Source organism: Montipora foliosa, chromosome 4 (genome assembly GCF_036669935.1).
Source record: "Montipora foliosa isolate CH-2021 chromosome 4, ASM3666993v2, whole genome shotgun sequence".
Lineage (NCBI taxonomy): Eukaryota > Metazoa > Cnidaria > Anthozoa > Scleractinia > Acroporidae > Montipora > Montipora foliosa.
Genome location: NC_090872.1, coordinates 18,155,793 through 18,168,513, shown reverse-complemented (window position 1 = coordinate 18,168,513; position 12,721 = coordinate 18,155,793). Strand labels below are relative to the sequence as shown.

Here is a 12,721-nt window from a genome sequence, read left to right as displayed (position 1 = left end):
GATGGGGATGTGCTCAATATATGTAAGTATGTTTTATTAATCAATATTGGTAGATCTGATACAAATTTCTTCTAATTTACTGGTATTTTCCTTTGCATTTCTTTGATAAAACCTATGAGGAATATTCAGTACACTGGATTCTGGAGTAAATAGTATATGTTCGAAATAAATTATTGCTTTTCATACATTTCACAGTACCTAGGCTTCTATACTTAAAAGCCTACAGATTTCAGCAAGACATGATTCACTTATCATATATAACATACTTCTTCCATCCATTATATTTCACCCTGATATTTGGGCATTTCAGCAAGAGAAGACGAAAAGAATCATCTCAATTGCAATGTGTTTACGTAGACTTTGTTGACGCACTAGCTCAGACTGTTTACAAGCAATGTTCTCTTTATAGTCTCCGCTTTATCTCCAGGATCAGGCGTAATTCCAAGACGACTGGTCACCTGTTCTAAATTAAGCAGTTCACGTTTCGAATTATCGAGAATTATCAGCATGGTGGTAGCTTTAATCGCAAAAATTGAAATGATTTTAACCAGTCGCGCTCTGTTTTAACTTCCTTTTTTAAAAAGATAGTGTCGCCATAATATCCTGATCAAGGTGCTAAGGAAATTCACGGCACTTCCTAAAATCGGTGAGTGAAATGTGAAGAATTCGAAATACCTTGCTCATTGGCCCCTTTTGAAGCAATATTCAACACTAATTATGTCTGACATGTGGACTCCCTTTATCGCGAACTAGTCACGATCATGGCTCTTAGATTACATTTGAGGAAGGTGGCACGTAATACAAAGGTATCTTTCCCAGTGTAAGGACCATGGAGAAAAATAGATCTTAGTTATGGTAATTTGCATATGAAATGTAAATTGAGGCTAGCCGTGCATATTTTTTAAATAATTGGGTTTGTTTTTTTGTAAAAGTGTACATTTACTATTTTTTGCAAAAAACAAAGAAACACAAGTTGTCTTGCACATTAAATATGAGTTAATGTTTACATACATCGAAACAACAGAAATTTAATGTCTTTTCTTTAACCAATATTTCGTCAAGCACGGCCTGTTTTCTTCTGAGGGAGTTAAGAGATTTGCCGTTACAATGTTTTTTTAAATTTAAATATAAGCCATAAGAAAGCTAAGCAAAAGATTACAGATAATGTGTATATATGTATATAAATATATATAAGTGGACAGATGGAACTGGATTAAGTGGTCTTGAACATTTTTTGCTTAAATATTCAAACCACTTAATCCAGCTCCCGGGTCTGTTCGTTTGTATTTTACTCTCGTTTAACTATTGAGCACCCTTATAGTCGATGAGGACATCACTCTGGCACTTCTTTTCTTTTGTTTTTACCTTTGGGTTCAAAAGTTTGGCCCTTGTAGATTAGAAACGCGTCTCGGGGTTTGCGCGCGTATAGAGGGTCGTGTATGCCTTTTTAATCAACCGAGTTATTTTTTCAGCGTGGAGGCCGTCCTTTGTCTAGACTAACTAATCAGTGCTAGCGCTGTATGAAGAATTTTCACGATCCCCAAATTAATCTTAGCTCCAACAAACATCCAACTACCATTTTATGACAAACGTTAACATTGTGGGTCACCTTGTGATTTTTAAACTGAGTTACATCGGTTATTTTTACCGTTTGAAGGATAAGGATTTGCGATTTTGGCTACCCCCTCCCCGATGATTTAATACTTATCCACCTGCTTTTGTGGTCAGTGCACCCTGTGATACATGTGAGACCATGTGATAGCAACAATAGCGAAAATCATATTCTGTGGGGAGATTTTTGACAAAGGGTCCCTTACATGCCAAGAGAAAAATTTCAGATATCGATCGATTTTTGCCATATACCTCTGCGAAATGGTATCCAAACAACCAGTACAGTAAAGCTTTTATATTCTTCTCACCAATTTCGCAAAATTGCCAACGTTTTTCGTTTTCGATGAGCCTATTTGAGTTACGTTCATTCATGTTCAATCACTTTTATTGTTGAACTGTCCTCATTTTGTTTTGTTGATTTTTGGCCAACACGAAGTTGGATTAAGTTGCAAGAACCGAAGGAAAACTATTCCGATAAGTACTTGTAGGGAAGAAGATATAAAACCAGCCACAAAGTAAGCGAGAAAAGCTTAGTCAGTTGCTATAACAACAGGAACTACCAGTATAGAATTTCAATACTTGGTCTTAAACAGAACAAAACATTAAAAAAAACATGTCACACATATTGGTTCGTTTTGCCAAAAACATCGCTTCGTTTTGCTTGGAAAATGGTTAAAAACAAGCTTCATGCTGAGACCAACGAAGTGCACCCGCAGAGTCAGTTTCCCATCCGGTCATGTAGCATGGAATTCTCGTGCTGGGGATATATCGAACAACCTTTCCCAGGTCATGTTCTCGGCAACTATACTGCCAACCCATTATAGCGTCTGGCATATTACACTCAGTTGTTAACCAAGCTTCACTGATTGCGCCAGAAAAAACGTTTTCTTGAGTGCCAGTCGTATCTACATGTGGCTCAGGTGTTCATCCTGTACAGGTATCATATAAGGGTTTAGTAGTTTTTCATTGCTAAATGCTCTTCACTTTCTAACTTCCTTTTCATTCATACTAATCCGGTACAAATGGTTTTTAACGGAAAGTAAAAAGTACAGTTCAATCATTTTTTCTTCAAAATGTGGCAGTTGAGTCCACGGATGGCTGTAAGAATCCTCGTTAATTTCTTTCATATTTTTCAACCTAACACAGAGATCAAGATTAAGTTAAGGATATACAGAAATACGAGTGCTCACGTCGTCCATATAACCTCAAATTTGATCATTTCACGTCGTTATTTTGAGCACAAAGGTCGTGTTTCACGCGCGATTTTTCAGGTCGCTTAGCGAGTGACAACCGAAAATTCCGTGAAAACAGTTCCCTTGCTAACTCGCTTAAAGGACGTCCAGGTGGTTTGTTTTTTTCAAACCAGTTCAAGTATTGAACTGGGGTGCAGGGATGGCGCAGTGTTGAGAGCACTCGCCTCTCACCAATGTGGTTTAGAAGTGCCTTTGAATGATTAGCTTCAAACTGAAAGCCGTTTTCTGTAAACACTTCCACACACGCTCTAAGGATTCATTTACTAATGTGCACAGCACCTTTCGCCAAGATACCCTTAAGGCAGGCTTTCGTCGTCATTAGAAACCATCGCCAGGTTATGAGTCGAGACTATGCAGAGGGGGTGCTCAGAGATTTGCTTTCAACTCTCAATCAGAAGTAAAACTGCAGTCGCCATAGCTGTTAATGTCTTTGTCTGAAACCGACTTTCCTTGAAAAGACTTGAAAAGGTTGAAACTTTGGAACGCCCAACCGTCCCAGGAAACTGCTACTTGAACACTTTAAAGATTATTCAGTAAACAACGGAAAAGTTCAGTTTGAAGCAACGACAGCGTGAGTCAATGAGTCGATTATCGTTTAGAACAAAAGTTTTCAGTTCCAATTGTGCGGCCTTCCTCTCCGTCGTTTTTGTAACGCAACAGTCGTCTCTTGTAACGGCCGCTCCTGGCGACGGTTTGGTGGGGGGGGGGGGGGACTGGTACAGGATGTCTCCTCTGTAGTGCTAGTCACGGCAATTGATGTAAAATGTGATTTTATCTAACAAATAAATGCAAATCAGGGGAAAATGCTAAATATAGATCCTGAACGGGGGACTGGAAACAAGACATTTCAAAGGCCATTTTTCTCAAAACCTAACCTGCTATCAGGTGTACTTTTCCTTAGACATGGTGCTATCTCAAGAAAAGTACGCTTGATCGCAGGTTACTCAAAACCTAGCCGTACCACCAGGGTTAAAATTTTGAAAGGTCTATCGGACCCTTTTCAGTTATTACCAAAATAGACGAAAATCTATATTTTTGCCATTTGCGGAAAACCTAGCTGTCTGACAGATTTAAGTATTTATTTCTATACATGATTATTTTTTCTGTCCAAGGAAATCCGGAAATTTTAAGGTGGGGTCGCAAGGCTAGTTTTTTAGAAAAAGACCTCTGGAATGTCTAGTTTCGAGTCCCCGCTCCAGGAGCTCGGTTACTATATTTAGCATTTTCCCCTGATTTACATTTATTTGTTAGGTAAAATTACATTTTACACCTGTTTCTCTAATTTCACAGTTTCATAATCTTGATCTTTTTCTTCGGAAAACTGTAGTAAACCACCTCGAGTTAAGAAGCTATTTAATGGTTGTAATATTGTCATCCGCCTTACCGTAGATAACTAACTCCTTTTTGTTTTTCAAGGCGAAAGAAGTAGAGCTCTAGGCTGAAAGACCTTTATATCTGAGAGCCGTGTTTATTTTTCTAAAATTCAATTTTAAGAGAATGCTTGTAGGTCGTTAAAAGCTAGAGTGTGCTAGCTAGGGAAGCAATTCTCTTCCTCAGTTGATTGAAGTCCTCGTCCTGCGAGTGGCGTCCCTCGTTTTAATCAACCAATAAGATGACAAGGATTTTCGATTTGTTGCGCGTGGCTTGGTTAATTGAAAAATTAGAGCCAAGCTGTATGCAAATTTGAAAATCGAAAAGTGTCAACTGAGGTCAGATGAAAAAACTCTTATAATGAATCGCAACTGCTGAACTTGTCAACCAAGATGGAGGGGTTCTGATATTGTCACCCTCCTCACCGTATATAACTCCGCTTAGTTTGAGAGCTCGTGATCTTTCTATTTTGCGATTTAAGAGCGTCAGGGTTTTAGTAATACTATGTCGAATGCCTGTTCCTAATTAAATTCTGTATTTCAAAAGATGTTACATCCAAAAAGATCTTATAATAGAACATAAACGGAAGACTATCGGTAATAATAGATTATTGAACACCACGTGATCCTTGTTCAGCCTTCGCCCGAGGGTATTCCGTGCAACGCTGATGAACGTGTGGGCGAAATATATAATATTTGTTCTGCTTCTTTTTGTTATGACAATGTCATGTTTTTGTCATCCTATTTGGGACTATATTTGCTTAAACATAAGAAGCGTTTCACGAAAATTACATCGCGGAGTCGACGTATAAAGAAAAATAAATTTATTTCTTTCAGTGTATAAATCAAAAATGTGAAACAGTTGTAGTCAGAAAATTCCTATTCGTCATGACTATGTTATGGTTAACACAAGATATAATTTCATGCGACTCGTTGTGGCATTCAGTTGGTTTGGAAGTCGTTTCGTTAATTATTTAAACTCCTTGTGAAAGCAACATTTTCCGTTGACACTATCGCAACTTCAATTAATTAAGCGGACTATTTGTGCGATGGTCTGCTTTAGTTCTTATGCAGAGTTCGTTATTTATCGAGATTTCTGTCCTTGGGAAAATCGTCTTGTTAATCGCGGCGGCGAGCTTCCACTACCGGAGGTACTTTCATTGTATGCGTTAAGTCCACCAGCATGCATTGGGTAACTACCCACTAGTTATCTACAAGAACCGAGTTTCGTTTCCTGTCAGTGTTGAAACATTATGTCGTTAAAAAGTCGGACTGAAAAAATTATGTCTAAGAAAAGGATAAATTATGGACTAAATGCGCGTTTACACGACGTACAAAGCAGAAATGGAACAGAAATGACAAAAAAAGGAAGGGTTCCGATCACTTTAGCAGAGCCCCTATTAGTTCCGCGAAAGACCATAAGCGGCTACGGTTCCGTCACTATATATCAGATAAGAGATTATTGCTCCCTCGCAAAAATTATCGGAACTGTTTCACAGTTTATTCTTTCAGATCTATTGTAAACAAGCCCTAATTGTCATAAAACCAAAAACGAATCCTTGACAAAAGATTACTGGTAGCTTTAGTGTTCAGTTTTACACGTCGAGCTCAAATGAAAAAGGTGCAAATAATATTCGCCAAAATTAACGTTTGATCAAGTGATGCTTTGAGTAAATAATAAAGATTAAAACAAGATACAAAAAGCGCCCATCTTTGGCCACTTTAATTTAAGATGTTGATTTCCGACAGGCGTTTTGCACTTGTCCTTCGTCAACTGACGCTGTATCTGATTGAAAAGCAGGTGGCTCTATACAGCTGATTGCACAAGAAGAAGGATTCTCCTTAAAAGCTTCTTACAGGACAACAACAAAACTGAATTTAAAGAAAACTCACTGACACGCCACTGAAAATCATCGCAATGCAAGAAGAAAACGTTTCAAGGGTAGTAAACAACGCTACCGACACGAGATCAGAGTATGCGATTCTTGCTCCACCATTGTTTTCTGTGATTATAGTCGTGGGATGTATTGGAAACACGCTTCTTCTTTACACTGTGATTCGTTGGAGAGAAATGAGGACTCCATGCAATTATCTTATTGCTAACAACGCCATTGCTGATCTCGGTATCGTGACCATAGCCGCACCCTTGAGAATTGTAGACGTTTATCAAGGTTGGGTGCTTGGGAAGCCTGTGTGCCAGCTCTTAGCTCCAACACAGGACGCTTTAGCTGTTGTCTCGATCATAACATACACGTTAATCGCTTTCGAGAGATACAGAGCAGTGTTGTCACCATTTAAGCGTAAACTGTCTTCACGAAGTATTTTGATAATTATTCTTGTTACATGGGTATTGGCTTACCTCAGTGCAGGATTACCAATCGCAATGCACCTGACTGTGGTCAACAAGGCGGGAAAATCCTACTGTATGGCCTCATTTGCATCAGACGTTTCACGACAAATTTACGAGATTTACTTGGTAGTCGTTTTCCTGCTCATACCACTTACCTTACAAACGCTAGCCTATTCTCGCCTTGTACACCGGCTCACACGCGAGGACCCCCTGAAGAGATCGTTCAGTGACCCAAGGAGTTCACACAAGAGGCAGCTTAAGAAAAAGCGTTTGGTTCGCGTCACAATCACCCTGGTGGTCTTTTTCCACATTTGCTATATTCCTCGTATGGTGGTCATGCTAATTTATGAGTTCGCTCGACCTAGTTTTACCAATAATATTTATTTTAAATACGCTGATCTGGTCATTTTAGTTTTATTCTATGTTAAACACGTTATTAATCCTTTAATCCTTTTTAGCATAAGTACGGCATTTCGTAGGCGCTTTCCTTGTAACATGAGTAATATGTATAACTGTAGAAGTAGCTTTTTGGCGAGAGCTTTGTCCTCTCGGAGATTGACTCTTACCTCAAAACTAATAGAAACCATGGAAAAAGGCAATGGCGAAAACGGCGAAGTGATACACAGAGAAAGTATGCTTTGAGAAGTTCAGTGTTTTAGGTAATTGCAGGTGTGTTTAAAATTTGCCATCAACTGAGTTTGGTATTTGCTCATTGCAAAGAGATCCAAGAGCTAGCAGCTTTGTTCATTGCACAGATATCGCTCCCACCTTCGTATATTCGCGTAATCATGATTGACTTGTACCTACCTCTTCTGTTTATTCAGTAACAAAGGAAGACGATTATCAGATTGTCACGGTCTTAAAGAGTGTCTAAATCATTGCTAAATTCGATAAAAAAAAATCGAATGTTAAGTGAACGTTCAGACTGTTATCAGGTAATGTATTAACGAAATGGCTCAGTATCATGTTGTTTCAAAAATAATATTTAACTTAAGTCTATGTCAAACTCATGTTTCTTTTTTTAGCACCCTGCCAGCAGCGCCTTTCTTAACTCGACGAGAAAGAAAGGGACTCTGCAGAAATCGTGTCAAATGTTTGTTGAGTATGCGCAAGCCGTTGCTTAGAGACAATTTCAAACCCAGGCCATATTGATTTTCGTACAGAAGGCTCAATTTTGGCCTTCGCCTTGTCAAAAATATGATGCGCGCGCTGCCTAAACCGGTTTGTCTGGGGTGACTAGCCCAGAAACTTGGGCTACGGCGACTTAAAAGACTTGACACGATTTCTACAGAGCCTCTCTTGCTCGCCCTCTGGTTAGTTTTAGAGAGGCTCTGCTTCCACGATGCCTTTTTAGTAATTATTTAGCAGATCTGAACCGACCTGCGGTATATTGGATTTTAAAGTTTTTACACTTAAACTGATGTACGATGCAAGTTGCTTTGCAAGTGTGTCGCAAGAAGCAAGTAAAGTGTTCCGTTTGGAGGAAGATATAGCACGTCTGATGTAAAATAGTGGCACTATGGAGAATTTTTGAGCGCCCTGCTTTCAAGGGGCCCCTGCTCATGCGATAGATTTAACAAATCGAAAGTGGTTCAGCGTTGTCTGTACTCTTATCGACAACGATATTCGTCATCACAGTGGTCAAAATGTTGTGGACTCACGAAGCGCAACGACAACGGCGACCACGGCAAATTAGCCAATCAGATTCCGAGGTCACAAGCAAATGTGGTAAAAATTGCAATCCCTAACAAAGTTGCTGTAGACTACGAGTAGTACCATTTTCGCCGCTTAGTTGGTCGGAGGGGGAGACTGGAAAGAGAAAAAATGCGAAATCTGGATTCGAACAGGAGCCCATGGGTAGGAGCCTACCTATGCGTTATATCCTTGAGTCAACCTTTTAATTTTTGGAACTAACCCTTGCACAGGAGACTCATATTTACATCAATTTACAACAATTTGCACACATCGATTTTGCTATTTTGTCTTCGTTTAATCAAACCTTTATTCTGATTGGCATTCTAAACAGTGCATAGAGAGCCGAAGAACTCGTTGCTTTCTAAAAATAGAAAGAGACGCGCAAAGGTTGACTCATAGGGTTTGTATGGAAGAGGCAAGCTCCTCCTACTCATGGGATCCCGATACGAGGAGTAGCTCGCTCGCTCATCCTCGAATTCAGATTTCGCGCGGCCATTTCTTGTGGCGACATCTTTTACTTTCTTCAAAAACGTCCTTTTGTGATTTAAATGTTATTAGTACTTCAAGTTTACCAACTCCAAAAAGAGACAAAAAGCAATGTTGATACATGACTGAGTTATTATACGGTGGACGGTTTCTTAATTAAATCACTAGATTCGACGTTTTCTGACGAGAGACGTCCTAACTTCACTAGGAAATGTAAGGATTGCAATATGCAATACACCTTTATCACTAGGCGGCTATTTTGGAGTCCGTGGGGAATAAAGGCTTTGTCTTTGCATTGTCTTTGCACGTCTAGCTTTTCACACTGAATGAGAGGTTAGACTTGCAAATTCTTTTGTTTGGTCATTGAGTGATATGGGTCTAACCAATCTCTCATTTAATTATTGCCTTAAACAGAGAGTTCAAGGAAATACTTCCACAAAGGGGAACGCCTAAAAAAAAATCAGTGTTTGTTCGTTCATTTCTTTGTTGTCCTCTGCAAAACAACACCTTGAAACGATCAACTGAAGTGAAAGGTTTGTAGAGAACGTGAGCAAATGGCCGTCAATCTTTTAACTCTTTGATTTCATGATTCTACGGACGACGATGCAAAGAAGACAAGAACTTATACATGACTTTTAAAACAAAATACGAAAGAGCCACCTGAAACATTGCATCGAGTATTTATAATTTGTACGTTAAGATCTCCTAGAGCGCACCTTGTAGAAAATGAATATATTACTTTAAACATGCAAAAAAATGGGTGCTGTCACCTTATCTGTCGTAGTGTAATCACTGCATTGTAAGTAGTGTAAAAATTGTTTTGTAAGTAACTTAAGTATCATATTGGTAAGTACAGTGGTGAAAATATTGTTTTGTAAATAGCGCAAGTATTCTAATGTAAATAATGTAAGTACAGTCGTGTAAGTAGAGGTAGCGATTTGTAAGTAAAAAAACAAATAAATTAATAAAAAAAATTATAATGCTAGTATTGTAAGTAGTGTAAGTGTTTGTCCTGCTTGTTTGTATAAATACTGTAAGTATGAGCAGTGCAATGTATATGTATGTAAGTATAATATTAGTATTGTAAGTGGTGTAAGTGTTCGTCCTGTAAATATTATAAAATAAATAAATTAATAATAAAAAAACATGCAACTAATTTCCATTAATTCACAGGATTGATCAGTAAGTAAATTCACTTCTCTATTTCAATAACAAGTATTGAGCATGAAGCTTATTATCAGTAATGACAACATGTCGACGAACATATGTTTGTTACGATGTTCTAGTAAACTGATAATACTAAGGTATGAAATGCGATCGTGCAACATCATCTCATGATCAGTATTCGAAAAGGGTTTCCTTCTTATGATGTTCAGTTCTGTGCATCGGTCAGAGATAAGTTCAAATGATACAAACACCGTCGTGCGTTTGTATTCGAGCAACAGAAAAACACAACTCAAATGATTACCACCACTTGAACTTTATTTTCGAATGACTGAAGTTTCTTGGTGTTGAGATAAAAATACCGACATTCATTTGAAAAAATTTCCACTCGAAAAACTGCATGACTTAATTCTTAGCCTTTAGGGACAAGAAAATTAATTCATCACGTATTGAGTGTTTCCCAGTTCCCCTTTACCCCTTCCAATTTGGTTCCAACGGCAGTTTTCTCCGCTGAAAAATGGGAAAAGCCCTGGAAAGGAGATAGTGGCTACATTTCTTTTAATTCTCGTTTGAGGAACAACGATCCGCTTATTCTAAAGACCTGGTATTTCACATGCTTTCAAGACGAGAAAGATATCAATCTACTGTGATCTCTTATCCTGTTATCCCTCTGTTACTTTCGTGTCGCCAATTCTCGGTTCTTACATGGCGTCACGGCCGCCATGTTGGAGCCCCTAAACAAGGAAGCGGCGGCCATGTTGGTGCCCCGACCAAATCCTCCGGGAATTAAACTTCATTATGATGCAAACGTTTCCTCCTGTTTACATGGCTGTTGATCACGTGAGTGAAAAGCAAGAATAGGGAGCTTAACCGCGAGACGTTTTCTTGAGCCACGGACGGATGACAGAAGCAAACAATTCGCAAGCCAGAGCAGTTTTCTCTCCGAGATTCTTCAGCTGTGAAAGAGATTCTTGCCAATATAAATGTGGTAGAGTCAAGACGGGTTAAACTAATAAAAATAGCTCACTTCCGGTTGTTGTCAGTGGCACAAAAAGACGCGTGCGTGGTTCGTTTCTCTATAACGCCCGATAACGAATAACTTATTTAAGTCGTTCCTGTTCTAATCCGAAAGGGACACGAGCCCTCAAGTCAACGTTAATCTCTAAAAAGTGAACCCAACCGGTACGAAACACAATATGACATTATCGATCTGGGACCCGTTTCTGGAAAGTCCCGAAAACATTTCGATCCCAAAAAGATATACGTGAAACTGCCATCCACTTGCTTTGAAAAATTCGTCCTTCAACAAGTTTTCAAAGAAACAATAAGCAAAATGATAGTAAAGTTTGATGGCTTAACAGCTCCGGTTTGCAGTTTCTCAGATACAGAGGAAAAAGTTCGTTTTCGGGATTTTCGAGAACAGGCCCCTGATACTGGTTATTATGGTTTGCGCTAACCGGTGTTAATTACCATGACAACCTGGGGCCGGTTGCTCGAAGCCTTGTAAGCGCTAACCTTTGGTTAAGAGGTATCAAAACCTATAAATTTCCATGGTATTTGAATCTGGTTAGCGCTAACCATGCTTCGAGCAACCCGGGCCTGATGAGTTTGACACTACTGAACCAATCGGCTAACTCAATGTTGCACCCGATTCAAATCTCCCGGGATTAAGTTTCTTTGTGTATTGTATTTGCATGATAATGTAGCATTCATATTTAAATGATATGGAAATATCTGGAACAAAATGTTTTATTCCCTAAGGGTTTGAATTGGGTACAACATTGAGTTAGCCGATGAGGTCGGTGGTTGACGCTGATCATGCTGTAACTCGACCCACGGCGTTACCGGAACGACTAGTTGGCGAAAGGACTGGTTACCAACCCTGCTTTAGAACTTGGTATTGACTTCAAAAAATACATAAGTTCAGTTCCGTAAACAAATCATAATTTATACATAATAGAAAGCAATGCTTCATACACCTTATTCCAAAATGGCCGCCATTTTAGTTCTCTTTTGTTTCCTTGCAAATTCGCCCTTGGTCTCGTTCAAGCTTAAATTATTCTTTTGAATTTTACGTTTGGAAGCGAGGCCAAAAGGTCCAATTTGCAAGAAAACAAAAGAATACTAAAATGGCAGCCATTTTGGAATAAGGTGTAAATATAGCAATGATTCAATCTGCCGGGGTTTTTTTTTTTTTTCCTTTAGTACTTTTAGTAGAACTAAAGGCAACATTTCTAACCAAAACGCAGTCGTGTAACAAGACTTTACACCCAGTGTCAACTCTTTAAAAGTAATAATACTTGAGAACTTAAAATAGTTTCACATACAAAACGCCAACGGACACTGAAACTTCACACAATTCTTTCGATATTCTTTCAAGTAAAAAAAAACCCGCCTTGGCTTTTGCTTATAACCAACTGGTCATGTTTTTTTTTTAGAGGTTTTAATAAATACGGACAGCGCTAGCAAGCTGACGAAAAAGTCGGCTTTTTCGGCCCTGCCCTAAATTGAATAATTCAGTAAAAGAAAGATTCTTTGAAACCCGTCGCAAATTTCACTCAAATCGGCTCAGTCCCTTCTATGAATTGCTCTTAAGACCAAATCATTACAAAGTTGAGTTTTGTTTGAATTGTACGAACTACCAAGTTCAATGTACCTTTAAAATATCATGGCTCGTAGTCTTTTTGTACCTTCAAATGGAGAAGTCTTTTTTTAATATTTCAGATTAATTGTTTGAGGCCTGAAAAATAATTCACCGTGAACAGAGTATTTCTCTAGACGGTCTGACTAAC

General features: G+C 38.7%; 2 protein-coding genes across 3 annotated transcripts in view; one reads left to right on the top strand and one right to left on the bottom strand.

Moving 5' to 3' along the window:
- Positions 1-2,242: 2,242 nt before the first annotated feature.
- On the top strand, positions 2,243-9,889 carry LOC137999043 (neuropeptide FF receptor 1-like). 2 transcript variants are annotated; one of them, XM_068844873.1, is made up of 2 exons: positions 2,243-2,548; positions 5,984-9,889. In XM_068844873.1, the coding sequence occupies exon 2, from the start codon at positions 6,153-6,155 to the stop codon at positions 7,224-7,226; it is 1,074 nt and encodes a 357-aa protein (XP_068700974.1). In that variant the 5' UTR covers positions 2,243-2,548; positions 5,984-6,152; the 3' UTR covers positions 7,227-9,889. The 2 variants fall into 2 exon arrangements, with proteins under 2 accessions (XP_068700974.1, XP_068700975.1); XM_068844874.1 differs by lacking the exon at positions 2,243-2,548 and adding an exon at positions 2,623-2,954.
- Positions 9,890-12,580: 2,691 nt separating this feature from the next.
- LOC138000136 (MAP kinase-activated protein kinase 2-like) overlaps positions 12,581-12,721 on the bottom strand; it is a 13,831-nt gene continuing 13,690 nt past the window's right edge. The window contains exon 10 of the mRNA XM_068846327.1: positions 12,581-12,721. This exon is cut by the window's right edge and continues 170 nt beyond it. The gene's annotated coding sequence lies outside the window, so the exon portion shown is untranslated.